Source organism: Larus michahellis, chromosome 3 (assembly GCF_964199755.1).
Source record: "Larus michahellis chromosome 3, bLarMic1.1, whole genome shotgun sequence".
Lineage (NCBI taxonomy): Eukaryota > Metazoa > Chordata > Aves > Charadriiformes > Laridae > Larus > Larus michahellis.
Window position 1 is genome coordinate 130,557,047 of NC_133898.1, and position 26,046 is coordinate 130,583,092.

Here is a 26,046-nt window from a genome sequence, read left to right on the forward strand (position 1 = left end):
AGTTTCTCAACAGCTCAGCTTTGGAGCTGCAAACGGGAAAAAGCGTTTTTTCTTTCACAGCCGCCGTAAGATGCTCTCTCGCCTTTTCCTGTCTCGCTGTCTCTGGCAGCCTGTGCTCTCCCCGTCGCTGCTGGCCCCGCGGGGGGCACGGGGCAGGGTGTCAGTGGGGTGTCCTCGGGTGAGCGGCTGGAGGATAGAGCTCTTGCTCTGAGGATCTTGTGAAACCGGGAAGCAGAGATTTAGCGGAACTTTGGATATCTCGGTCTCTGGGGGCTGCTCTCTTGGGTGAGAAAAGCAGATAACCCTGCAGTCCTACGTCAAATGGATGCTGGTCTCCCGCCAATTCCCTGCCTCGCGGCTACGGTTTTCTTCCCTTGTGGTTTTTTATTTTGGCTGCAAAACTCTGGGAGGTCATCAGCTGGTTGCCCTGTCCTCTTCCCGGGCTTCCCCCTTGAATCCAAGGCTATGTTTTCCACCAAAGGCACCTCCGGCAGGAGCTGAGGCTTTTGTCCCTGCTGACGGGCTCTGTCTCCTCTCTCCCAGGTGTGTGCGGCTGCTGCGGCGCCCTGCGGCCTCGCTACAAAAGACTCGTCGACAACATCTTCCCCGAGGACCCAGAGGTAAACGAGGCGCTGCTTCATGCCCCGAAGCTCCGGTGCTTCACACGCCAAAGCTCCGGCGGTGCTCGGGCGGCAGGGACACGGTGTCACTTGCCCAGAAATGGCTCCTGGGAGCCGGGCGATGCTTTGAACTCCATAAAACCATGCCCGGAGGGTTGGATTTTCCTTTAAAGCCTGTTTGTGAGCGGAAATACAGAAGCAGCTCCTCCAGCCGCATCGGCCTGGAGGGACAGGCTTCTTTTTCCAAAGGTGCTGGGCAGATGCCGAGGATGGATGGATGGATGGATGGATGGATGGATGGATGGATGGATGGATGGATGGATGGGAGGATGAGGGATGTATGCCCTTCTCCTTGCAGGATAAGGAAAGCTGCTTCTAAGAGCAGGGGTCTCCTGGGGCCTCAGCCAGGCTTTCCAGTAAAAAAGCTGCTTATGCTTCCAGGATGTGGGGAAGCTGAATCGGAGATGGGGGATGCCCCACCAGCTGCTCCCGGAGCATCCCAAATCCGGCTTCTTTGTCTGCTTTTTGCAGCCGAGATGCGAAGGCAGTGGAAGAGGGAGCTCCCGGCTGCGGGTAGCAGGTCTGGGATTACCCAGGGAGGTTTGGAATTTGCTCATGGAGCTGGCAGCGAAGCTGAAGAAGGGAGGAGGCTGCTGCCGAGCAGTGCGGAGAGGAGGAAGCACCGCAGTTTTCCAGGCTGTGGGGGTTTGGGGCTGGCAGTTCGTGTCATTTGGCCTCAGCAGCCTGGAGGGGTTGGTGGTCCCTGCCTGCCCCTGTCCCCCTCGGGGCTGGGGCATTGCTGGGGGCTGGCAAATGGTTCTCCTTGTATTTACAGTGTGGGGTGCTCCACGGAGGCTTGCCCTGGGGTGGTGCATCAGAGAACCCTCAGCTGAGGCTAAATCATAGAATCATGGAATGGTTTGGCTTGGAAGGGACCTTCGAAGCCCACTCAGTGCCACCCCCTGCCCTGGGCAGGGACACCTCCCACCAGCCCAGGTTGCTCCAAGCCCCGGCCAACCTGGCCTTGAACCCCTCCAGGGATGGGGCAGCCACAGCTTCTCTGGGCAACCTAATGCAATCCTCATTTGCCCTCTCTGGGATACAAGGTGTGGGGAAGTGCTGGGATGGGACTGGTGTTCTCCAGGACTCTGCCAAGGTTTGCTGCAGAGCTGCTCCTGATGTTTGCCGGGCCTGGGTGCGAGGCCATGACGCCCTGCCGCTGCTCTCTTTCAGGATGGGCTGGTGAAGACCAACATGGAGAAGCTGACGTTTTATGCCCTGTCTGCCCCGGAGAAGCTGGATCGCATTGGTGCCTACCTCTCTGAGCGGCTCATCCGAGATGTGAGCCGGCACCGATATGGGTAAGGGCTGGGAGGCTGTTTCAGCCACCCCAGTGATTGACGTTCGATTGATTGATTGTTATCATGGTTGATCATTACGATGGGACACTAAATAGTAGAGGGTGCCCAAGCAAAGGGTGGGATGCGTTGGGTACACAGCTCCAAGCTGTCCTGAAGCTGTGACCACGCTGCGGAGAGACCCAAACGTGTCCTGCCTCTGAAAGGGAGATGTGGGAGCACGAAGGGATGTACAAACTCCTTGTAAAGTTTCAAGGGACCAGGCTCCAGGGAGCCACGGAGTGTTTCCCTGGCATCGTGCTATCCGTGCTTGTGGAGTCTGTGTGGGTACGGTGTTTGTCCCCCGCAGCAGAACTGCCAGCATCCCTCCGGGCCATCATCAGGAGCCTGTGGCACCCTCCTGGCCTTTAAAAGCCCATGGGGGCTCTTCCAGAGCTGGATGGAAGGCTGGCTAGGTGTGGGCAAGCACCTAAACAGGGTGGCCCTGGCTGCAGCTTGCAAGGAATGTGTATGCACCCCGTGCACGTCTTTATGGAGCCAGGGTGAAGTGGAGTAAGTGGGAGCAAGGATGACGAGCAGCGCGCTGACGCGTTTCCAGAGAGCAGAGATGGGGATGTGTGAGGCTGGATGGGGATTGCTGCGTGTGCTCGGTCCATCTCTCCTGCGTGAGGAGCGGCTGAGGGAGCTGGGGGTGTTCAGCCTGGAGAAGAGGGGGCTGAGGGGAGACCTTCTGGCTCTCTACAGCTCCCTGAAAGGAGGGGGTAGCCAGGGGGGGTCGGGCTCTTCTCCCAAGGAACAGGCCATGGCACAAGAGGAAACGGCCTCAAGTTGTGCCAGGGGAGGTTTAGGATGGATATTGGGAACAATTTCCTCCTGGAAAGGGTTGTGAAGCATTGGAAGAGGCTGCCCAGGGCAGGGGTGGAGTCGCCATCCCTGGAGGGATTGAAAAGCCGGGCAGACGTGGTGCTGAGGGCCATGGGGTAGTGGTGGTTTTCATCAGTGTTGGGATGAGGGTTGGACTCGATGATCTGAAAGGTCCCTTCCAACGTGGGCAATTCTATGACTCTATCCCTGGAGGTATTTAAAAGATGGTTAGACATAGTTCTGAGGGACGTGGGTTAGTGGTGGTTTTCGTTAGTAATGCGTTGGTGGTTGGACTCGATCTTGAAAGGTCCCCTCCAACCCAGGCGATTCTCTGATTCTATGTGGTCCTGGCTGGGCCCCGTCCCTTCGTCTTCCCTCCCCGCATCGTTCCCAGCGAGGCTTTGCCATGTTTACTGCGAGGAAAGCAGCGCCCGCCTGGCAATAGCTGAGTGCCCTGGTTAGAAACGCTGGGGGAGCACGGGAGGGCTCCTTCCCTTTGAAGTACCTCCTGGATTGATTCTTCTTGTCTCCTGAGCAAAGCCGCGGCAGACAAACACGGCTCAGCTTCGTGGTGCAAACTTCAGCCCGCCTTTTATCCCGGGGGAAGAGAAGGCAGCAGCCTGCCTAAGGAGTGTTAAAGTTGGAAAACCTTCAAAGCCTCATCCGCAGCGCCCGTCATCGGGAGTGACAGGACATTCAAAGCTCTGCCTGATGTTCTGCGGTTCAGCGGCTGTTCACAGTCTCTGCTCGCTACGTTGGGAAAAGAAAAGCTTTCAAAGATGTTTTTTTTTGACATCTAATGACAAGCCTCGGTGGGTGGAGGCGGGGGGCAATGTATTCCTCCCTCCGCCGCCTGTGCGTGTAGGCACATAATTGGGTTGGAGCGCTCGCTAATTTTCAAAGTCTAACTTTGAAATGCCCGAAATAGGTTTGGATCAAGACCTTCCATGTGTTGGCTGGAGCAGAGCAGGGCCTGTCCTGCTGCGGACACTGCAGCCGGGCTTAGAAAGGGCGGTGGAGCACGTGGGTGCCCCTCCTGCCCGGCAGACGGAGGGAGCCTTGATTTCAGGCCTGTCGGGTGTCAGCTTTTTGTTACCTTTATCACTAAAAGGAGAAAGTGTTCTCGTTTGCGTTTGCAGCCCAGCATACAAGAGGATGGCTGGGGTAGCTCAGAGGTGACAACTCCCCAAGTGTCCCGTTTCCCTCTTGGTGGCCTGTGTCCAGTTGTCCCCAAAAGAGAAGCCGTGCTGTTGCGATAATATCGGGCAAATATGTTGTTTTCAGCCTTGTTTCCTGTGAGAAAGAAGCTTAATGCTTCATGCCGGTCCTTCTTCATACCTTTTTTCCCTCTGGGCCAGTTTTAACCCAGTTTGACAGATGGGTAGGAGCCTCCCAGATCCAGGAATAGCTGGCGGCTTATTTCCACGGTATCTGGAAGAGCTGTAATGGTGCCTGAAGGACAGGCTCCAGCGTGAGCTCGGCCGTGCTACAAGACACCAGAGAATCTACTCAAGACTGGAGCCAGATTTCAACAGTTCTGGGGCCTCAGGAGGGGGGATCGGTCTTGCTGGTTTTTACCAGATGGAACCTGGAAGTCCAGCGTTTATCAGACACCTCCTTTTCCTTTTTCTTATGGGGTGGTAGCCATGCCTGAGGGATCACAGAATCACAGAATCTTAGTGGTTGGAAGGGACCTCTGAGATCATCGAGTCCAACCACAAAAAAACAAAAAACAAAAAACAAAACAAAACAAAAAAAAAACCAAAAAAAAACCCAAAACACACACCAACACCCACCTACTAAACAAACAATAATCTTGGGCACTAGAGCATGCCCTGAAGAGCCATGTCTACACGTTTCTTAAATACCTCCAGGGATGGTGACTCAACCCCCTCCCTGGGCAGGCTGTTCCAGTGCCTGACCACTCTTTCAGTAAAGGAATTCCTCCTGATATCTAACCTAAACCTCCCCTGCCGCGGCTTCATACCATTTCCTCTGGTCCTGTCGTTATTCCCTTGGGAGAAGAGGCCAACCCCCACCTCTCTGCACCCTCCTTTCAGGGAGTTGTAGAGGGCAATGAGGTCTCCCCTCAGCCTCCTCTTCTCCAAGCTAAACATGCCCAGCTCCCTCAGCCTCTCCTCATAGGACTTGTTCTCCAGACCCCTCACCAGCTTGGTGGCTCTCCTCTGGACACGCTCCAGCACTTCAATGTCTTTCCTGTAGTGAGGGGCCCAAAACTGAACACAGCACTCGAGGTGAGGCCTCACCAGTGCCGAGTACAGAGGCACGATGACTTCCCTACTTGGGATGCCATCCCAAGGGACATGGAAGGGCTGGAGAAGAGGGTCTGTGTGAACGTCATGGGGTTCAACCAGACCAAGTGCAAGGTCCTGCACCTGGTCTGAGCAATCCCAAGCACAAATCCAGGCTGGGGGCTGAAGGGATGGAGAGCAGCTCCAAGGAGAAGGACTTGGGGGTGTTGGTGGGTGAGAAGCTCCACAGGAGCCGGCACCGTGCACTGGCAGCCCAGAAACTGCCCCCCCCCGCAGCCTGGGCTGCATCCCCAGCAGCGTGGGCAGCAGGGCGAGGGGGGGATTCTGCCCCTCTGCTGCGCTCGGGGGAGACCCCCCTGCAGTGCTGCCTCCAGCGCTGGGGCCTCGGCACAGGAGAGACACGGAGCTGTTGGAGCGGGGCCAGAGGAGGCCCCGGAGATGCTGGGAGGGCTGGAGCCCCTCTGCTGGGAGGACAGGCTGAGAGAGCTGGGGGGGTTCAGCCTGGAGAAGAGAAGGCTCCGCGGAGACCTTCCAGCCCCTGCCAGTCCCTCAAGGGGCTCCAGGAAAGCTGGGGAGGGACTCTGGAGCAGGGAGGGGAGCCGTGGGACGAGGGGGAAGGGTTTTACACTGGAAGAGGGGAGATTTGGATGAGATATTGGGAAGAAATTCTTTGGTGTGAGGGGGGTGAGCCCCTGGCCCAGGTTGCCCAGAGAAGCTGTGGCTGCCCCATCCCTGGAGGGGTTCAAGGCCAGGTTGGCCGGGGCTTGGAGCAACCTGGGCTGGTGGGAGGTGTCCCTGCCCAGGGCAGGGGGTGGCACTGGCTGGGCTTTAAGGTCCCTTCCCACCCAAACCATTCTGTGATTTTCCCCGAGAGGGCAGTTGCCTCCCTGGCTGCCCTTTGATGTCCAGGCAGGGCTGGCACAAGCAGATGGGCAGGTCCTGCCCGAGGCCTCGCTGCTGGTGAGTCCGTCCTGTCCCGTTTCCCTCTTGCAGCACAAGCTTGTGGCTGCTGCATGTCACCCAGGCTGCGAATCCAGCCGTGCTAGGAGCTGGCTCCAAAAATGGAAATAAGAGGAGGAATTGTGCTCGATATCAACAGATCTGGGCTTGCCGCTTCTTGCTTTTGGGCATGGCAGGAGATCTGGGCTCGATTTGAGCTGCTGTGGTACAAAGGTTCACAGCTGCATGGAGTGCAGGAGTCAAAGGGCGGTGGTAAGGAGCTGTTAGTGTCCTGGTGCCGGGTCTGTGTCAGGTGTTTGGGTACCTCAGAGGTCCCGCAAGAAGAGCTGGAGCTGTGAGACTCGCTGCCATCACCAGTTGGGTTTTATCTGTGTTTTGGGCAACTCCAGCTGGAATAAGTATCTGCTTATAGTGGTCGGAGGACGGGGTTTGCTTCTCCTCTGGGCTTTGTGCAGGCAGTGTGTGACCAGAACTGGAGGTCAGCATGGTCATTGCACAAACAGCCCAGCCAGGGGCTCTGGCCATGACGTTGTTCATGAAAGTGCTGCAGGACTAGAGCAGGGCAGGGTTAGGTTAGACATTAGGAAGAAGTTCTTTCCAATGAGGGTGGTGAGACACTGGCCCAGGTTGCCCAGAGAGGGGGTGGAGGCCCCATTCCTGGAGACATCCAAGGCCAGGCTGGATGAGGCTCTGAGCAACCTGATCTAGTTGAAGATGTCCCTGCTCACTGCAGGGGGGTTGGACTAGATGGCCTTTGGAGGTCCCTTCCAACCCAACACATTCTGTGATTCGATGATTCTGTGATTCTAGGACCAGCCTGCAAAGCTCTGAGCAACTGGTCCTGTTTGTCTCGGAAACACGAAGCGACACCTGGCAGATTCTGCAATTGCAGTGTGAGCATCTGGCCACCTCCGTAACCCCGATCGAGGTTCATCGAGGGGCACAAGGTTCTCCAGCTTCCTCTTGGAGGCAGGAGCATCACGTTGGCTGGTTTTTAATAAATAGCCTGGCAGATGAGCCAAGGCTGAGTGATCCCGCAGGAGGGATGGGGACCCGGGGAACGCTGGTGTGGGCAGTGCCGCATCCTGGGCTGTGCGCTGCTGGGGGAAGCCCTGCCCACCCTGGGAACTTCTGGGATGATGTCAATATGCTTCTGTGGAGCACATCGGTCTAATTCTGTGTTCTTCCCCTGTCCCTCCTCCCTGGCCAGGACCAGCTGGACCTGCAAGAAAGGCTGTGTTTGTCCCTGAGCCCACCCTGTACTAAGCCCAGCGCTCCCTCACGGCATATAAAGACCAGTTTGGGACAAGTGAACCCCACAAGCGGTGTGGGGGGAGGTGCAAGGTGTTGCTGGCAGCCTTGGTCCTGGGGCAGCTGGGGCTTCGCTGGGAGGAGAGATGCTGGGAGCAGCCAACGCCATCTACAAATACCCCAGAAGTGTTTTGAAAGTAAAATTTTTCTCCTGGGGTTGGCCAGGGCAGGAGGTTGGTGTTTTGCTGGTGGGCACCCAGGCGGTTTGGGAGAGAGGAGGAGGAGGGATGGCCGCGGGTCCGTGCTGCTGCAGGGGGGTGACCCTGGTCTCTGCCTGCTCCCAGGTACGTCTGCATTGCCATGGAGGCCCTGGACCAGCTCCTCATGGCCTGCCACTGCCAGAGCATTAACCTCTTCGTGGAGAGCTTCCTGAAGATGGTGGCGAAGCTGCTGGAGTCGGAGAAGCCCAACCTGCAGATCCTGGGGACCAACTCGGTGAGTTGCAGTGCAGCGGGAGGCGGCTTTCCTTGTCCTTGGCTTTCCACCCTGCCTGTCACCCCCCCATCTCTGCGCAGTGCCAGGGCAGGAAACCTTGTTGGGAAAGAATGAGGAGGATTTATGGTGTCCCCTCTCGTGTGTCCTGCCACGTGTGAGGTTTCCAAGCCCCGGTCTGTGCTGCCCACGCGCTGTCTCTGCCGCTTGCTGTCTGTGACCGTCGCTGGTCTCTGATCTCTCTGCCAAGCCTTCCCTCCCTTGAATTCAGCTTTACCAAAACGAGCCCGAGGACACGGGGGCTGTCAGCGGTTTCGGACAGTAGACCAACTTAGGAGGTGATCCCCATGGATTTTGGGAGCTCTTTGTGCTCAGAAAAGGGCTGGCTTAAACAGAGCTGCTGCTTGCAATAAACGGCTTAGCGGGACCGGGGATGTGTCAGTCACAGGCATCAAATGAGGGGAAGGGAGAAGCGCGGATGAACAAAGGGGACGTTCTCCCAGCATCCAAACTGCTGATCCCGGCTGGCAGCCAGCAGCCGCTTGTGCCTGGCCTTTCTGCTGGTTTTTACTGGGAACACTGGGTGTACCCGACACCCGGGTTTGCGAGGGCTCTGCCAGTGCCCCGGTACCTTGGCGTCCGTCCTTGCTGCTTTTGAAGAGGGGGTTTGGATGGAGCTGATCATCCCGTGGGCAGGAGGCTGGGCTGGGTAGATGATGCTTTCTCAAGTGCCTGGGAGAAGCCCTGGGAGAAGTGGGAAGATTGATCCCTCGGTTGAAACCCACCACTGACAACAGTTTACTGTGGTGTTTTTGTGGGGGGATGCCGCCGTAAGCGCCAGGTATGCTGCAATGGGAGCAGGGTCTTCAGGCAGCACCCACATCCCTCTGCCCAAGGGTGGCCCAAGCTCCATGGGAGAGCACAGAGGTGCCACTTGTTGTCCAAACCTCTTGAGATGTGACAGAGCTGCCTGGATTACAGAATCACAGAATGGTGGGGGTTGGCAGGGACCTCTGGAGATCATCCCGTCCAACCCCCAGCCACAGCAGGGTCACCCAGAGCAGGTGGCACAGGAACGCATCCAGGCGGGGTTGGAATGTCTCCAGAGACGGAGACTCCCCCACCTCTCTGGGCAGCCTGTGCCAGGGCTCTGCCACCCTCACGGGAAAGAAGTTCCTCCTCATGTTGAGATGGAACTTCCCATGGTCAGGTTTGTGCCCGTTGCCCCTTGTCCTGTCCCCGGGCACCACTGAGAAGAGCCTGGCCCCATCCTCTTGCCCCCCGCCCTTTAGCTATTGCTGAGCATTGATGAGATCCCCTCTCAGCCTGCTCTGCTCCAGCTGAACAGCCCCAGGGCTCTCGGCCTTTCCTCAGCACAGAGATGCTCCAGCCCCTCAGCATCTCCATAGCCTCCGCTGGACTCTCTCCAGTTCCCTGTCCCAGTGGCAAGCAGCTGGGTCTCTTGCTGAGACATCACCCTGTGTTGCAGTGCAGCCCATGCAGTATCCCCTTGCTCAGCCCCTGAGTGGGTTGGGAAATTAAGGGGTTGTCCCAGGGTCTGGAGGGACCTGGGGGAAGGTAGGGTTTAAAGCTCAACTCAGCCAGCATCTCCCTATCCATGGCTGCTCTCTGGACACTGCTCGGGTCCTTGGTGCCTGAGCAGAGCCCCGCATTGAAGGGGCCACCAGCACGCGGCATGGAGCTGAACCTCAACAGGAGCTGCTGACATGGAGCTGGGGAGGGGACAGCCCTCACCATAGTGGCTCATGATGCCACGGCAGAGACTTCATCTGCTTGAGTGTAGGAGAGCTCTACAGAGGGATCTGGACAGGCTGGATCGATGGGCCGAGGCCAATGGTGTGAGGTTCAACAAGGCCAAGTGCCAGGTCTTGCCCTTGGGTCACACCAATTCCATGGACGCTTCAGGCCTGGGGCAGAGTGGTTGGAGAGCTGCCTGCGGAAAAGGACCTGGGGGTGTTGGTCGACAGTGGCTGAGTATGAGCCAGCAGTGTGCCCAGGTGGCCAAGGAGGCCACCAGCATCCTGGCCTGTGTCAGCACTAGTGTGGCCAGCAGGAGTGGGGCAGTGACCGTCCCCCTGGACTGGGCACTGGGGAGGCCCCACCTCGAGGGCTGTGTCCAGGTTTGGGCCCCTCACGCCAAGAAAGACCTTGAGGGGCTGGAGCGTGTCCAGAGAAGGGCAACGGAGCTGGTGAGGGGTCTGGAGCACAAGTCTGGTGAGGAGCGGCTGAGGGAGCTGGGGATGTTCAGCCTGGAGAAGAGGGGGCTGAGGGGAGACCTTCTGGCTCTCTACAGCTCCCTGAAAGGAGGGGGTAGCCAGGGGGGGTCGGGCTCTTCTCCCAAGGAACAGGCCATGGCACAAGAGGAAGCGGCCTCAAGTTGTGCCAGGGGAGGTTTAGGATGGATATTGGGAAGAATTTCCTCCTGGAAAGGGTTGTGAAGCATTGGAAGAGGCTGCCCAGGGCAGTGGTGGAGTCGCCATCCCTGGAGGGATTGAAAAGCCGGGCAGACGTGGTGCTGAGGGCCATGGGGTAGTGGTGGTTTTTGTCAGAGTTACGTTGATGGTTGGACTTGATGATCTGAAAGGTCCCTTCCAACCTCAACGATTCTATGATTCAGCAAACTGCCCCCAGCACAGACATCCTTGAGTGGGAGGCATTGGGTCAAGGCAAGACAGAGCCATGTCTTGGCTTTCCAGCCCGTGTGGACCAAACCTCAGGTTTCCTGCCTGTCCAGAGCAAACCCCCCGCTTTCAGGCACCCGTGGAGAGGAGAAATGGTCCTGGGCCACGGGGAGGTGTTTCCTTAGGCTGCTGTCACTGCGCTCGGGAACCAGTAGCAGGTGTTTTAACGAGGAGTCCAGATCGGGGATGATGGTTTAGTGATGCTTTTTTATGTCCCCTCAAGTGTGGCAGCACTCCGAGGGCAAACAGCACAGCAAACTTGTGGGCTTTTATGGAAAAGTGAGTAATGATAATGAGACACTTATTCCTATATCTGCTAATGAGGAATGTGCCGCAGGCTCGTGCTTAATTAGCGGGTGCTGTCTCAAGCAATCTTCACAATAAAGGAGCTGATGGTGAAGGCGGGAGGAGGTTGTTTATAGAAACCTGCTCCGCGTGAGTCATCCTCCACCGCGTGAAAGAAATCGCGCCTGAAACACGTCCGTGCGTCTGTCCCCCTCCTCGCACGGAGCCGAAGTGTCGTGCTGCGGAGGGGCTGATCCCGGGACCGGCCACCGGGCTCCATGGAGGTGGCAGCGACAATCCAGCATCCCGCCATCACCGTGACCCCATCCTATAATCCCCGGGGGCGAACATATGGAGCTGCAGCTCAAATCCACTTTGGTTTCTCAGCCTCGTTAGGAGGCGGCTGGGCAACCTCCTCGCTTTGGGGAGGCACCATCTCATTTCCAGCTTGATGGCATTCCCGTTTTATTTTTCCTTCAACCAAGATTGATCTTTCATTGAAACAGCTCTTCCCCCGCCTTGATGTTCCTCTTCTGATGTATGTATGTCTGATGTATTTATAGGTGGCAGCGTTATCCCTTCCCAGCCGTTGTTTTCCTTCTCCGAGGCAGCCGCGCTCCTCGCGTTTCCCCCGCCGTTGTTCCCTGCTCATCCCAGCCGTGTTTCAGTTGGAGTTTATCAGCTCCAAGCAGGCGATCCCAAGCTGCCCAGCCCCACACCCCTCCAAACCACAGCAGAAACGGGGCCGTTTCATTGCATTTCGATGTTTTAAACTCTTTTCTCGGTGGAAATACGGCCTGAAGTCGCAGAGCAGCTTTTCGGCTGGGATGCGATGGCCGTTAGTGAAAATAAGTCACTTTCCGTAAAGGTTTGATGCTTCCTCTCCTGCCAGCCCAGCTCTTGCTGGGTCATTTCTGTGTGTCCTGGTGCTGCTTTTTCCCACTGGGCACGGGTTGGCGATGGGATGGGCATCTCCGGTAATTGCTGCATCCTTGTAGGGGCAGCCGAACCTTGGGAAAATGCAATGGTCTGTGAGCAGGTGGCAGAGTCCTAAAAATGTCCCATTGATGGAACAAGGAGAGGCTTCGAGGCTGATTTTTCTCTCTTCTTGCCTGCTTTTTGCCAAGTTCTGGCCCTTGTGGAGGCTGCAGGCTGAAAATGGATGCAGGGAGGGCGGCTGCCTCCAGCTGTTGGCAGATGTGAAGACTGTGCTGTATCCAGTGTCACCGGGTGTAGCGGCAGAGAGCTGAATTGTAGGATCACGGGATGGTTTGGGTGGGAAGGCACCTTCAAAGGCCATCTGCCCTGGGCAGGGACACCTCCCACCAGCCCAGGTTCTCCAAGCCCTGTCCAACCTGGCCTTGAACCCCTCCAGGGATGGGGCAGCCACAGCTTCTCTGGGCAACCTGGGCCAGGGGCTCACCACCCTCAGAGTGAAACATTTCTTCCTTCTATCTAGTCTGAATCTTTCCTCTTCCATTTTAAAGCCATTACCCCTTGTCCTGGACCCCAGCGCTGGAGGCAGCACTGCAGGGGGGTCTCCCCCGAGCGCAGCAGAGGGGCAGAATCCCCCCCTCGCCCTGCTGCCCACGCTGCTGGGGATGCAGCCCAGGCTGCGGGGGGGTTCTGGGCTGCCAGCGCACGGTGCCGGCTCCTGTGGAGCTTCTCACCCACCAACACCCCCAAGTCCTTCTCCTCAGGGCTGCTCTCCATCCCTCCATCCCCAGCCTGGGCTGGGACCAGGGGTTGCCCCAACCCATGTGCAGGACCTTGCACTTGGTCTGGTTGAACCTCATGGGGTTGACCCAGACCCACTTCTCCAGCCTGTCCAGGTTCCTCTGAATGACATCCTGTCCCTCAGGTGTGTCACTGCCCCACTCAGCTTGGCGTCATCAGCAAACGTGCTGAGGGTGCCCATGATCCCACTTTGTATGTCATTGATGAAGATACTGGACAGTGGCGGTGCCAATATGGATCCCTGAGGGACACCACTTGTCATCAATGTCCATCGTGACATTGAGGTGTGCTGCTGGCGTGGACGAGTGGGCTGGAAATCTTCGAGGCCTTGACAGCTTCACAGAATCCCAGACTGGCAGGGGTTGGCAGGGCCCTCTGGAGATCATCCCGTCCAACCCCCGGCCAGAGCAGGGTCGGCCAGAGCAGGGTCACCCAGAGCAGGTGGCACAGGAACGCGTCCAGGCGGGGTTGGAATGTCTCCAGAGACGGAGACTCCCCCACCTCTCTGGGCAGCCTGTGCCAGGGCTCTGCCACCCTCACAGCAAAGAAGTTCCTCCTCATGTTGAGATGGAACTTCCCATGGTCGCGTTTGTGCCCGTTACCCCTTGTCCTGTCCCTGGGCACCACTGAGAAGAGCCTGGCCCCATCCTCCTGACACCCCCCCTTTCAGTATTTACAAGCGTTGATAAGGTCCCCCCTCAGTCGCCTTTTTTCCAGCCTGAAGAGACCCAAATCCCTCAGCCTTTCCTCATCAGAGAGATGTTCCAGTCCCCTCAGCATCTTGGCAGCCCTTTGCTGTCCCCTCCCCAGCAGTTCCCTGTCCTTCTGGACCCGGGGAGCCCAGAACTGGCCCCAGTGCTCCAGCTGTGGCCTCCCCAGGGCAGAGCAGAGGGGGAGGATGACCTCCCTCCACCTGCTGGCCACGCTCTTCTTGCTGCCCCCCAGGATGCCATCGGCCTTCTTGGCCACGAGGGCACATTGCTGGCTCATGGGCATCCTGTTGTCCCCCAGGACTCCCAGGTCTCTTTCCACCGAGCGGCTCTCCAGCAGGTCACCCCCAACCTGTCCTGGTGCAGGGGGTTATTCCTCCCCAGGTGCAGCACCCTACACGTGCCCTTGTTGAATTTCATAAAGTTTCTCTCTGCCCAGAATAAGGGTGTGCTGATGAGATGGTCCTGTTTGGTTGCCTGATGGCACAAAACAAGCTGCCATCCTCCGTGTGGGTGTGGGGTTGATACCTGCACATTCTGGCTGCGGAGAAGTCGTTCCCTTCCGTTATTTTGTGGTGCTTCTTGGCCATGGGACCCTTGGGATGGCTCTCCCGGATCTGCCACAGGGAGCCCTATTACCGTTCCTCACTCTGCACCTTGCCCTCGCCTCCGGTGGCACGTGGAGATGCCATGAGCTTAAAACCCCCCACTTCGTGCGTCGTCTGGTACAGAGGTTCCTTATGTAACAGCTCTGCATTTTTCTGGTGAGTAAGAGGAGTTTATCAGTTGGAGCCCGTCCCCGCACTCTGGGAACAATTCCTGGTGGGGCTGAGCCAGCTCCTTCACTTGCGCAGAGCCAGCCTTTGCAGCTGATGGTAATAATAGCCCGGCACAGCGGGTGCGTGCTACTCATCGAATCATAGAATAGTTTAGGTTGGAAGGGACCTTAAAGGCCACCCAGTGCCACCCCCTGCCCTGGGCAGGGACACCTCCCACCAGCCCAGGTTGCTCCAAGCCCCGGCCAACCTGGCCTTGAACCCCTCCAGGGATGGGGCAGCCACAGCTTCTCTGGGCAACCTGGGCCAGGGGCTCACCCCCCTCACACCAAAGGATTTCTTCCCAATATCTCATCTCAAGCTCCCCTCTTGCAGTTAATCTTATGCCCTTACTCCAAGTGGGACGATAAAATATGGGGGCTCGGTGGCATGATGCTTGTCCCAAGCCAAGGATAAACCTCATCCGTTCGCAGCACCGGGAGCCGTTGGGTGGATGCAGGCTGACCGCTCTCTATGTTCCAGCCAGGAGCTGGTGCCTTGGGTTTTGTGGCAGCTCTTGTGCCATTGAGGTTTTATTTATTTTTCCCTTTTTTAAAGCTACCCCTGTCAGCACGATTGGATGAGTTGGGGTTGCCCCTTCCTGCCTGACCCTTTGTTCCCATCCTTTCACAAATAAGTTTGGGCATTCAGAGGAAAGCTTGAAAACATGTTTATCCTTTCTTCCTCCTTAATTCTCTCCCTGAAAGCTTAAAAGCCAGATCTGCTGGTCAGCTGGCATTTCTGGCAAGCTCCGTGTCTGTTGGCATGGCCCTGCTGGAAGGGAGCGATGGGACCTTGTGCTGCGGGTGAGATCTTGGAGGTGGGTAAGAAGCCACTTGTGGTTGGTTTCTCCACTGGCATCTCCAAGGCTGTTTTCTCAGCACAGGGGAGACACGGAGCTGTTGGAGTGGGGCCAGAGGAGGCCCCGGAGATGCTGGGAGGGCTGGAGCCCCTCTGCTGGGAGGACAGGCTGAGAGAGCTGGGGGGGTTCAGCCTGGAGAAGAGAAGGCTCCACGGAGACCTTCTAGCCCCTGCCAGTCCCTCAAGGGGCTCCAGGAAAGCTGGGGAGGGACTCTGGAGCAGGGAGGGGAGCTGTGGGACGAGGGGGAAGGGTTTTACACTGGAAGAGGGGAGATTTGGATGAGATATTGGGAAGAAATTCTTTGGTGTGAGGGGGGTGAGCCCCTGGCCCAGGTTGCCCAGAGAAGCTGTGGCTGCCCCATCCCTGGAGGGGTTCAAGGCCAGGTTGGCTGGGGCTTGGAGCAACCTGAGCTGGTGGGAGGTGTCCCTGCCCAGGGCAGGGGGTGGCACTGGGTGGCCTTTAAGGTCCCTTCCCACCCAAACCAGTCTGTGATTCGATGATTCTGCCCTACAGTAGTGTCTGGGAAATCTTGGCCAGCTTTTGTGCCATCTGGGAGGATGGGAAGAAGCTGGGGGCAAATTGATCTCCTGTTACTGGTGTGTGCTGCATATTAGGGCTCCCTAACTCAGAGCCTCGTTGCACCTCTCAGTGCCCTTTACTGGGAGTGCTGGGGCTTGTGATGAGGTTTGCAGCATCCGCAGCCAGGTCTGGGTGCTGCTGGAGCTCGGTGGGACAATACAATGGCACGTTCCTGCTGGGGAACCCCGTGTCCTGGGTGCAGCTGGGCGTCCTGACTTGTCACCCCCAGCCCACGCCGAGCTGCTGGAGTGAAGAGCCCTGTATTACGCTGCTGAAGCCCACAAATGTTTGCTGGTTTGGGGAGCAATTTTAAGTGTATTTTTTTTTCATGCCCTCTTTCTTCTCTCCCAGTTCGTGAAGTTTGCCAACATCGAGGAGGACACCCCGTCCTATCACCGCAGCTACGACTTCTTTGTCTCCCGCTTCAGCGAGATGTGCCACTCCAGTCACGATGACCTGGATATCCGGACGAAGTGAGTCACACGAGCAGGGTGTCCCTGGCTCTGCTGGCTCCCGGGGGGGACTTCCCTGTGCCCCCCAGCCTCCCCCTTTCCTGGAGAAGCGCCTGTTTTGGGGGACGGGTTGGATGCAGGCTGCAAGGACCGATTGCTTTGTGCTGTGCTGGAGGTGTACAGTGATTCCTTGGAGCTGGGCGCATTCAGGGTGCTGGTCTTAATGGTTGATGGGCTTAAAGGTCCCTTCCAACCTAGACAAGTCTGGTGAGGAGCGGCTGAGGGAGCTGGGGGTGTTCAGCCTGGAGAAGAGGAGGCTGAGGGGAGACCTTCTCGCTCTCTACAGCTCCCTGAAAGGAGGGGGTAGCCAGGGGGGGTCGGGCTCTTCTCCCAAGGAACAGGCCATGGCACAAGAGGAAACGGCCTCAAGTTGCGCCAGGGGAGGTTTAGGATGGATATTGGGAACAATTTCCTCCCGGAAAGGGTTGTGAAGCATTGGAAGAGGCTGCCCAGGGCAGTGGTGGAGTTGCCATCCCTGGAGGGATTGAAAAGCCGGGCAGACGTGGTGCTGAGGGCCATGGGGTAGTGGTGGCCTTGGCAGTGTTGTGTTGATGGTTGGACTCAATGATCTTAAAGGTCTTTCCAACCTGGGCAATTCTATGATTCTATGATCTTTAAGCATTTCTCACTTTCGCTCCAGGGCCAGGGCCCGCAGACAGCTGGAGCTCAGGGCGGGAGGCGAGGAAATGATCCTGGCCCCAAAAGGAAGGATGACGATGATGACGGGAAGAGGCCCTCACTCTTAGCAGAGTGAGCGTTCACTCAAAACCTGCCTCCTGCAGCCGCGCGGTCTGTTATTTTCCACGTTTAAAGGCGGTTACATCTCTCCAGACAGCATCGAGGGCTGACTGGCGTTGCTGTGATGGGAAACCTGCCCTGGGGGGATTAATTACAACTAAAGCAGACAGATTAATGTTGTTTACCGCTGCCAAGGCCGGGCCTGCTGGCGGTGTATTTAAAATGGCCCTGGGAGGCACCGAGAGCACCTGTGGCTCTCGCCGGGGAGCTCTGGGCAGGAGGCCACTGGTTTGAAGCAGAGCCCAGGTGCCGGGCAGCATTCGAGCACATCGTCTCGGTGCTGTTCCCAGAGCTGCTGGCCCAGGGACCAGTTGCCTTGGCTGGTTGAACCCCTGAGGTTCTCCTCTCCTGGTGGAGGCTTGGCTCCAAGGACCAGGCTTCCCTCCTTTCAACACTGCAGACTCCCAGGGTTGGGGTTTTTCCCTTAAAACCAAAATAATGCAGAAGGCTCATTATTTTCACTTGACCTTCGGGGCACGGGTCAGGCTGGCTAAATTGCATTGGAGACTGGAAGAGAGGAATTCTGCAGCTCCTGTGATTAAAAAGGAGCGCTCTGCTTTCCTGGGCCCTTGGTGCTCCTCAAAGCTCCTTCCTCAAGAATTGTGTCTCGGTCTGATTATTGCCTTGATTAGATCTGCAAAATGGGTTAGGGAGACCTCAGAGCAGGTTATTTAATGTGTTTATTTCTGCAGATAAGCACGTGAGGTCTTTCTCGGGCATTACTCGGTGTGAGGACAGGCTGAGAGAGCTGGGGGGGTTCAGCCTGGAGAAGAGAAGGCTCCGCGGAGACCTTCCAGCCCCTGCCAGTCCCTCAAGGGGCTCCAGAAAAGCTGGGGAGGGACTCTGGAGCAGGGAGGGGAGCCGTGGGACGAGGGGGAAGGGTTTTACACTGGAAGAGCGTGGATTTAGATGAGATTATTAGGAAGAAATTCTTTGGTGTGAGGGGGGTGAGCCCCTGGCCCAGGTTGCCCAGAGAAGCTGTGGCTGCCCCATCCCTGGAGGGGTTCAAGGCCAGGTTGGCCGGGGCTTGGAGCAACCTGGGCTGGTGGGAGGTGTCCCTGCCCAGGGCCTTGCCATGGGCTTTAAGATCCCTTCCAGCCCCAACCATTCTGTGGTACGATTCTGTGATTAGCAGTGGGCATTGAGGGGCTGGTTTCAGACCTGGGGATCCTGCTGTGTAGGGCAATTTTTATTGATGACTTTATTGACCAGAGCAGAGTCAGGATCATTGGAGCCAGAAAGGACGCAGGTGTCAAAAAGCCCCTGGGATTCCCTAGCATCCAGCATCCCTGTGGGTGCAGCTCGGCTCTGCAGCTGCTGGGAACAGAGACAACGAGGAAAGCACTCCATACATCTCACAGCCGGAGAATGGAGATTTCCCAGGGCCAAAACCAATCCTTCGGAGAGCCCAGGCTCGCCGGTGCCACCTCTGCATCCTGGGCAGTGCGTGCCGTGGACATGTGTGGCTGCAGCTCGCCCGGGGGCCTCCAGGGAAAAATGATGGATGGGAGCCAGCTGCTGCTGACAGGGTGGTTTTAGCTTGTTCAGAGCCTTTCCCACCGGCGTCAGTCGGGCTGCGGGAAGCCACGTCCCTCAGGGACGAGAGGCAGGAGGATGGTCCTTGGGTCTCCCAGGCCCGGGGCTGGGAACCGGGGCATCGCCTGCACGGACCCCTCCAGCAGCGCAGGAATCCGTGTCTTCCCTCCAACTTCTTGCACAGTTTTCCCGTGTATATAAATGTAAAATAATGCATGTTATATAGATATTTAGCATTTCTGTGTCAATTTGTTCCCCAGGATCCGGATGTCCGGCATTAAAGGCCTGCAAGGGGTGGTGAGGAAGACGGTGAACGATGAGCTCCAAGCCAACATCTGGGACCCACAGCACATGGACAAAATCGTGCCCTCGCTGCTCTTCAACTTACAGAACGTGGAGGAGACCGAAAGGTGGGTTCTCGCTGCTGCCGTGACCCGCCGGTGGCTTTGGGGCCCCAGGGCTGCTTTTGGCCAGAGGGAAACCCCCTGAAGGATGCCGCAGGTGGCAGGAGCTCTGCGTGTCACCCGGTGCCGTGAAGGTTATTGCTACCTCGGCCGCTGCGGGACACCGTGGCTCCCGTGGAGGAAAGAGCTCTCAGCGCCGTCCCTGCAGTGAAAGCCGGCTGTTTGCGAAGGCTCTGAGCTGCCGGGGCGGCGGGCTGACCTCTGCGTGGGATTCCTGCTTAAATGCCACCAAAGCGGTTAATTTAAAGCCAGGCAGGAGGGATCTCAGGGAGGAAAATACAGCTTTGCTCGCTCGCCCTCCATTTTGACGCTGTCGCCCCCCCCCAACCCCCGCCACCTTGCCACCAGCTGGGGGTTCGAAGCGGGGAGTTGCTTAGCTGAGAAGCGCGGAGCGGAGAAGCAGGCATGAATTCCTCCTGGGATTCTCCTTCTGAAGGTTGAGAGGGATGTATCAGCCCTGGGAAGCTGGCTTCTGGCCAGACGCCCTTTGCCCTTTTCCTTGGAAACCGAAGCACCGAGGTGATAAAAGACATTTCGTGGTGTTTGTGTGATGCCGAACAAGCCCGAGCATGGGAAAAGGGGATGGATCTCCTCCGGGGTGTGCGTGTTGAGGGTGACTTGTGATGGGCCGTGGCTGCTTTGCTTTTCCTCCCGCCGGAGGCTGTGTCCACCCTGGGAGGACATTACATCCCGCGTCCTCACCCGTAAAATCCTTCCCCCCTCCGGCTCCGAGCGCTGTGATCGTCCTCCCGGTCCCAGGGACGCGGGGGCTGTCCCTGCTGCCTGGCACAGTTGGGCACAGCGGGCGATGCCATCCTGGCGCATCCCCTTCCCCTGTCATCCGTGCCCCCATGCCGCTCTCTCGTCTGGCTCAAATCCAGCAGCGCTTTGTCCCTGGGCTCTGCCGGGATGGAGCTGCTCCGTCTTCCTTGGCAGGGTGACATTTGGTGGCTGTGGGCTGTGCCAGGGGTGGCCCACGGCCCTGGGCGGGCAGATGCCGTGACCGTTTTCCTCCAACCTTCCCTGGCCGGGATCTGTGCCTCGTCTCCCCCACCGCTGCCGCGCGCTCAGCGCCGCTCTCATCGCCCTCCTCTGCTTTCGCAGCCGCTCCCCCTCCCCGCTGCAAGCCGCCGAGAAGGAGAAGGAGAGTCCCACGGAGCTGGCGGAGAGGTGCCTGCGGGAGCTGCTGGGCCGAGCGGCGTACGGCAACATCAAGAACGCCATCAAACCCGTCCTCATGTAAGTCAGCCATCCCTCAGTTTTGGCACAGGGGAAACTGAGGCACGGGGACGCAGCCAGTGCAGGCCAGCGCTGGGGCAAAGGCATGGGCTCCTCTGGCTCCCCTCGGCACGGTGCTGGAGACGGGGACTAGATTTCAGGCTGAGCTCTCATTTTTGGATGCGATGAAGAAGATGGCATGGGATAGACACATGTTGCTGAGCAAAGTCAGCCCGGAGAGGAGTTTGTGTCCCTGCCCTCGCCTGCAGTCTTTGCTCCCCGCTGTGCCTGGCCATCCTCGATGCTTTGCACCCTTGCAGGGTTTTGGGGGACCGACAGTTATTTTCCCCTCCGTTTCCGTCTCTTCCCCAGCCACCTGGATAACCACTCGCTCTGGGAGCCGAAGATCTTTGCCACCTGCTGCTTCAGGATCATCATGTACTCCATCCAGGTGGGGAGCTGGGGGGGCTCCGGTCGGTGGCCACCGGCTGGGGACGCACGTGCGTGTTTGGGAGCGCCGGCGGCTGCCTCCACGGCTGGGCTGAGTCAGAGCCGCCGCCGCCGCATTGCCGCATCCCGGCGGTGCCGAGACCGAGCGCCCGCCATAAGCTCAGCCACCCAAGCGTGCCCCGAAGCAGGCTGGGTGACGGGCACGATTTGGGGACCCGTGGGTGTGCGAGGGAGACGGCGGATGGCTGCATGCCAGCCATGCGTGTTTTCCACTCCTGGAGCTTATGTCTCAGTCCCGGCAGCGATTCCCTCCCTCTCAGCAAAGCCCAGCTGAATCAGGCGGGCTAGCGGCGTGCTGTGAAATGCTCCAAGGGAAGCGGTGGGTTCCGATGGAAAGCTGCTTCTTTCCAGATCCCTGCCTTGGCAATCAACCCAATTCCAACAAAAAAAAAAACCCAAGAGGGGCTATCTGGGCTGAAACGTGCCCTGGGCAAACCAGGCATCGCAGCCCAGCAGCCGTGTCCTTAGACATAGAATCATAGAATCATGGAATCGCCTGGGTTGGAAGGGACCTTTCAGATCATCGAGTCCAACCATCAACCCAACACTGATGAAAACCACCACTACCCCATGGCCCAGCTTTTAAATACCCCCAGGGATGGCGACTCCACCACTGCCCTGGGCAGCCTCTTCCAATGCTTGACAGCCCTTTCCAGGAGGAAATTGTTCCCAATATCCATCCTAAACCTCCCCTGGCACAACTTGAGGCCGTTTCCTCTTGTGCCATGGCCTGTTCCTTGGGAGAAGAGCCCGACCCCCCCTGGCTACCCCCTCCTTTCAGGGAGCTGTAGAGAGCCAGAAGGTCTAGGTTGATGGTTGGACTAGATGACCTTCCAACCTAGGTGATTCTATGGTTCTATGGGGATGCTCAGAGACAGACCCCGCCAGGCTCTTCCCTTCTCACTGGAGGCCATGGAAATGCAGCTTAGGTAAACCCCAAAGTGATGGTGAAAGGTCCATCCTTTCTTTTTTTCCATATGGATCTCACTGAAACTCTGTTCGCCTGGGTGTCGTCGTGCTGTCGGGCACGGTGCTGCCTTCCCACTCTACTGGGGCTACCCCAGACCTGCTGCCCCACTTCACCCCCTCGAGACTTCGCTTCGCTTTCGGACTCGGCCAAGCCACGGCTCTGCTTGGAGAAGTCTTACGGAGAAAAGCAGATCACCGCCCCCTGCTCTTGTTTCTTGGGTTTAATCCCGTAAACTGCCTAAAACCTTTTACAGCGCTACTAGATTTTATAGAATCCCGTTAATGCAGATTGGAGGTGTAAGGTCGCAATAACTCAGCAGGACCCTTTTGAAGTACAGACGTGTTTGGAAAACCCTGGCAAAAATCAAATCCCTTCTCCCCTAAAATCCCTGGGATTAATTGTCACAGTTTCCTTAGACGTGTACAGCTCTTTAGATCGTTTTTCCCGTGCAAATTGCGCCAAGCTCTTGCTCAGTCATGTAAAACAGGCTTCCTGCAGGTGCCTCCTCTCATTTTGCATCTGGAGCTGTCTTGGAAAGAGCCGGGCAGGGGCTCGGTGCAGCTGGGTGCACGGTCAGGATTCATCCCGGTGCTGATGTTGATGTTCTCCTTCCAGCCACAGCATTCCCATCTGGTGATCCAGCAGCTCCTGGGCCACCTGGATGCCAATAGCAAGAGCGCGGCCACCGTGCGCGCGGGCATTGTGGAGGTCCTCTCGGAGGCAGCGGTGATTGCAGCCTCCGGATCTGTGGGTAAGCGGATAAGTTTCCCCTCTCCATCCATCTCTTCACCCTTTTATTGCGGTGGGAGCGGTGAAGGGGTGCCGGCGGTTTGGGCTGGGCTCTGCTGTGTGCCCAGGTGTGAGCTGGAGCATCCCGTCTGGAGCACCCAGGGGTGCTGGGGATCTCTTGGGTGCCGTTTCAGTGCTCCCAAGCGCAACACCCATCCCCAGGTGAAGTGACCTAAGCTTACAGGGCTGAATGCAACGCCTGCCCCTGCCTTTGTGGAAGGGGGCAAAGGGGTTTTCAGGGGCTTGCAGTGAATAGAATCATAGAATGGTTTAGGTTGGAAGGGAACTTTAAGATCAAGCCCAACTGTTAACCCAACGCTGCCAAGGCCACCACTACCCCATGGCCCTCAGCACCACGTCTGCCCGGCTTTTCAATCCCTCCAGGGATGGCGACTCCACCACTGCCCTGGGCAGCCTCTTCCAATGCTTCACAACCCTTTCCAGGAGGAAATTGTTCCCAATATCCATCCTAAACCTCCCCTGGCACAACTTGAGGCCGCTTCCTCTTGTGCCATGGCCTGTTCCTTGGGAGAAGAGCCCGACCCCCCCCTGGCTACCCCCTCCTTTCAGGGAGCTGTAGAGAGTGAGAAGGTCTCCCCTCAGCCTCCTCTTCTCCAGGCTGAACACCCCCAGCTCCCTCAGCCGCTCCTCACCAGACTTGTGCTCTAAATATAGAATCATAGAACCATAGAATTGTCTCGGTTGAAAGGGACCTTTAAGGTCATCAAGTCCAACCATCAACCCAGTGCTGCCAAAACCACCGCTAACCCATGTCCCTCAGCACCACGTCTGTAGTTAGCAGAGGGTTAGCTGAGGGTAGTGATAGGACGAGGGGCGATGGTTTAAACTAGAGCAGGGCAGGGTTAGATCAGACATTAGGAAGAAGTTCTTCACAATGAGGGTGGTGAGACACTGGCCCAGGTTGCCCAGAGAGGGGGTGGCGGCCCCATCCCTGGAGACATCCAAGGCCAGGCTGGATGAGGCTCTGGGCAACCTGATCTGGTTGAAGATGTCCCCGCTCACTGCAGGGGGGTTGGACTAGATGGCCTTTAGAGGTCCCTTCCAACCCAACACATCCTGTGATTCGATGCTACTCCTGGAAGGACATTTCTCTCCTGTCTTTACTGGGGGAGCTGGTGGGGGTTAAAAGCCACTGTGAGTCTGGCCAAACTGTTTTTCAAACTGTTTATGGGGTGGTGGGTGGTATAAACCACACTGTCCTGGGATGGACAGCCTCCATCTCCATGGGGACAACCGTTGCTCTCCTCCGGCGATGCTCCACCGTCTCTCCCCCTCTCGCCCCCCCAGGCCCCACGGTGCTGGAGGTCTTTAACACCCTCCTGAGGCAGCTGCGGCTCAGCATTGACTACGCGCTGACGGGGAGCTACGACTGCGGCGCCGGCGTCGGCACCAAGATCATCAAGGAGCACGAGGAGAGGATGTTCCAGGAGGCCGTCATTAAAACCATAGGTGGGGTGTCCCGCAGCGCCTGGCGTGGGGGTTATGTTTTGAGGAACCCACAACAATTTATTGTCGTTTAGACAATTATTCTATCGCCCAATGACCCCTCCCAACCCGGGAAGGGGAATTGGGAAAAAACAAGGAAACGCAAGGGTTGAAATATAAACAGATTTAATAGAAAAAGACTAGATAATCAACATTAATGACACAAAAGAAACAATATTCATCCTGATAGTGATATAAAATACACAAGGACTGTACTCAGCCCATTCTATCAGCAGAAGCCGTGCGCTCCCTGCAGGGACAACCAATGTGGGACCTTGCGAGCGCTGCGGCTCCGGGAGGAAGGGAAGGGCTCAGGGCTCTGGCACCAGGGCAAGGAATTCTCAGGATGGCAGCCATCAAGGGAGAGAGAGAACTCCTCAGCAAACTTCCTAATTTATATTGAATGTGACGTTCGTCATAAGAAATAATCCTGTTGGCAGCTTGGGTCAAGTGCCCGGGTCTCGCTCCTCCTCATCCCGGGACCTGGCGAGCTCGAAAACACCAAGACCTTGAAACCCGCACACCAGAGCTGGCTCTAAAGTAAATATTTTTACAAATTCAGACACTAGAGACTTCTAAAAGTGCAGTTTTCCCAAGCATTGGAAGAGAAATTAGTCCTGTGTGGCTCAAACCAGGACAGTGGGCTGTGCTGGTGGGTGGCCCCCTGCGCGGTGGGTTTCTGCCTGGCGCATCCGCAGGATTATCCGGGGTGAACCGAAGTTGCCCTCATCCTGAAAGCAGTGATGGGAAATGGGATTTATCTGCTGCAAGCGTGGCGGTGGGTTATCGGCAGGTGGCATTGCAACCCCAGCCATCCCCGGCAGAGCTGCGGTGTACAGGCACCGTCCTGCTCCTCCGGGGCAGGAGACCCTGGGGAAGGGAAGGAGAAGAGGGAAAGAGGGAAGGAGTCAGCCTGCTGCAGCCGCTGGGGATGGGGGTCAAACAGCCCCAAAAAACAAAGGGGTAGAGACGGGCTGTGCCACCTGGGAGGTGTTTTCATAGAATCACAGAACGGTTTGGGTGGGAAGGGACCTTAAAGGCCACCCAGTGCCACCCCCTGCCCTGGACAGGGACACCTCCCACCAGCCCAGGTTGCTCCAAGCCCCGGCCAACCTGGCCTTGAACCCCTCCAGGGATGGGGCAGCCACAGCTTCTCTGGGCAACCTGGGCCAGGGGCTCACCCCCCTCACACCAAAGAATTTCTTCCCAATAGCTCATCCCAATCTCCCCTCTTCCAGTGTCAAACCCTTCCCCCTCGTCCCATGGCTCCCCTCCCTGCTCCAGAGTCCCTCCCCAGCTTTCCTGGAGCCCCTTGAGGGCCTGGCAGGGGCTGGAAGGTCTCCGCGGAGCCTTCTCTTCTCCAGGCTGAACCCCCCCAGCTCTCTCAGCCTGTCCTCCCAGCAGAGGGGCTCCAGCCCTCCCAGCATCTCCGGGGCCTCCTCTGGCCCCGCTCCAACAGCTCCGTGTCTCTCCTGTGCCGAGGCCCCAGCGCTGGAGGCAGCACTGCAGGGGGGTCTCCCCCGAGCGCAGCAGAGGGGCAGAATCCCCCCCTCGCCCTGCTGCCCACGCTGCTGGGGATGCAGCCCAGGCTGCGGGGGGGTTCTGGGCTGCCAGCGCACGGTGCCGTCTCCTGTGGAGCTTCTCACCCACCAACACCCCCAAGTTCTTCTCCTCAGGGCTGCTCTCCAGCCATTCTCCACCCAGCCTGGATTTGTTCTCAGGATTGCCCTGACCCATGTGCAGGACCTTGCACCTGGGGTCTTGCACTTGCGGTTTTGATGGGTCTGCAATCACCCTGAAGGCAAAGCTGCCTGCGGGTGCCGGATCCAGGTGGGCCTTGTCCTGTCCCAGCCTGGCGATGGGGGTCCGTCAGGCAGACAGACCCCACGGCATTGGGAGCTTCTGGGGGTGGTGGGCTGTGCCTGGCACGCTGACAGGATGCTTCTGTCCCCACAGGGTCCTTCGCCAGCACGCTGCCCACCTACCAGCAGTCTGAGGTGATGGTCTTCATCATGAACAAGGTGCCGCTGCCGTCCTCGCAGCAGTCCATTGAGGCTGGCAAAGCCGGGTGAGAAGGGATGCCTTCCTCCCTCCGCTTCCTCCTCCCTGCCCTCCTCTCCTTTCCACTGTCCCCTGTGTGGGGGTGTCAGGCTTTGAACAGGGGACTGAAAGGGCTGGGGAGCTCCTGTTCCCACCTTGAGGTGGCCTCTGGGGACAGTGTGGAACGTGGGCGCG

At 57.7% G+C, this 26,046-nt stretch overlaps 1 protein-coding gene across 7 annotated transcripts in view; it reads left to right on the forward strand.

Moving 5' to 3' along the window:
• The window catches only part of EFR3B (EFR3 homolog B), a 65,777-nt gene that overhangs the window by 25,558 nt on the left and 14,173 nt on the right, over nt 1-26,046 (forward strand). For all 7 annotated transcript variants that reach the window (XM_074582167.1, XM_074582168.1, XM_074582164.1 and 4 more), the window contains 10 exons: nt 544-620; nt 1,854-1,981; nt 7,671-7,821; nt 15,860-15,981; nt 18,615-18,764; nt 19,923-20,057; nt 20,409-20,487; nt 22,132-22,267; nt 23,614-23,775; nt 25,768-25,879. In XM_074582167.1, the coding sequence (XP_074438268.1) occupies nt 544-620; nt 1,854-1,981; nt 7,671-7,821; nt 15,860-15,981; nt 18,615-18,764; nt 19,923-20,057; nt 20,409-20,487; nt 22,132-22,267; nt 23,614-23,775; nt 25,768-25,879 (1,252 nt within the window). The remainder of the gene's footprint in view (nt 1-543; nt 621-1,853; nt 1,982-7,670; nt 7,822-15,859; nt 15,982-18,614; nt 18,765-19,922; nt 20,058-20,408; nt 20,488-22,131; nt 22,268-23,613; nt 23,776-25,767; nt 25,880-26,046) is intronic.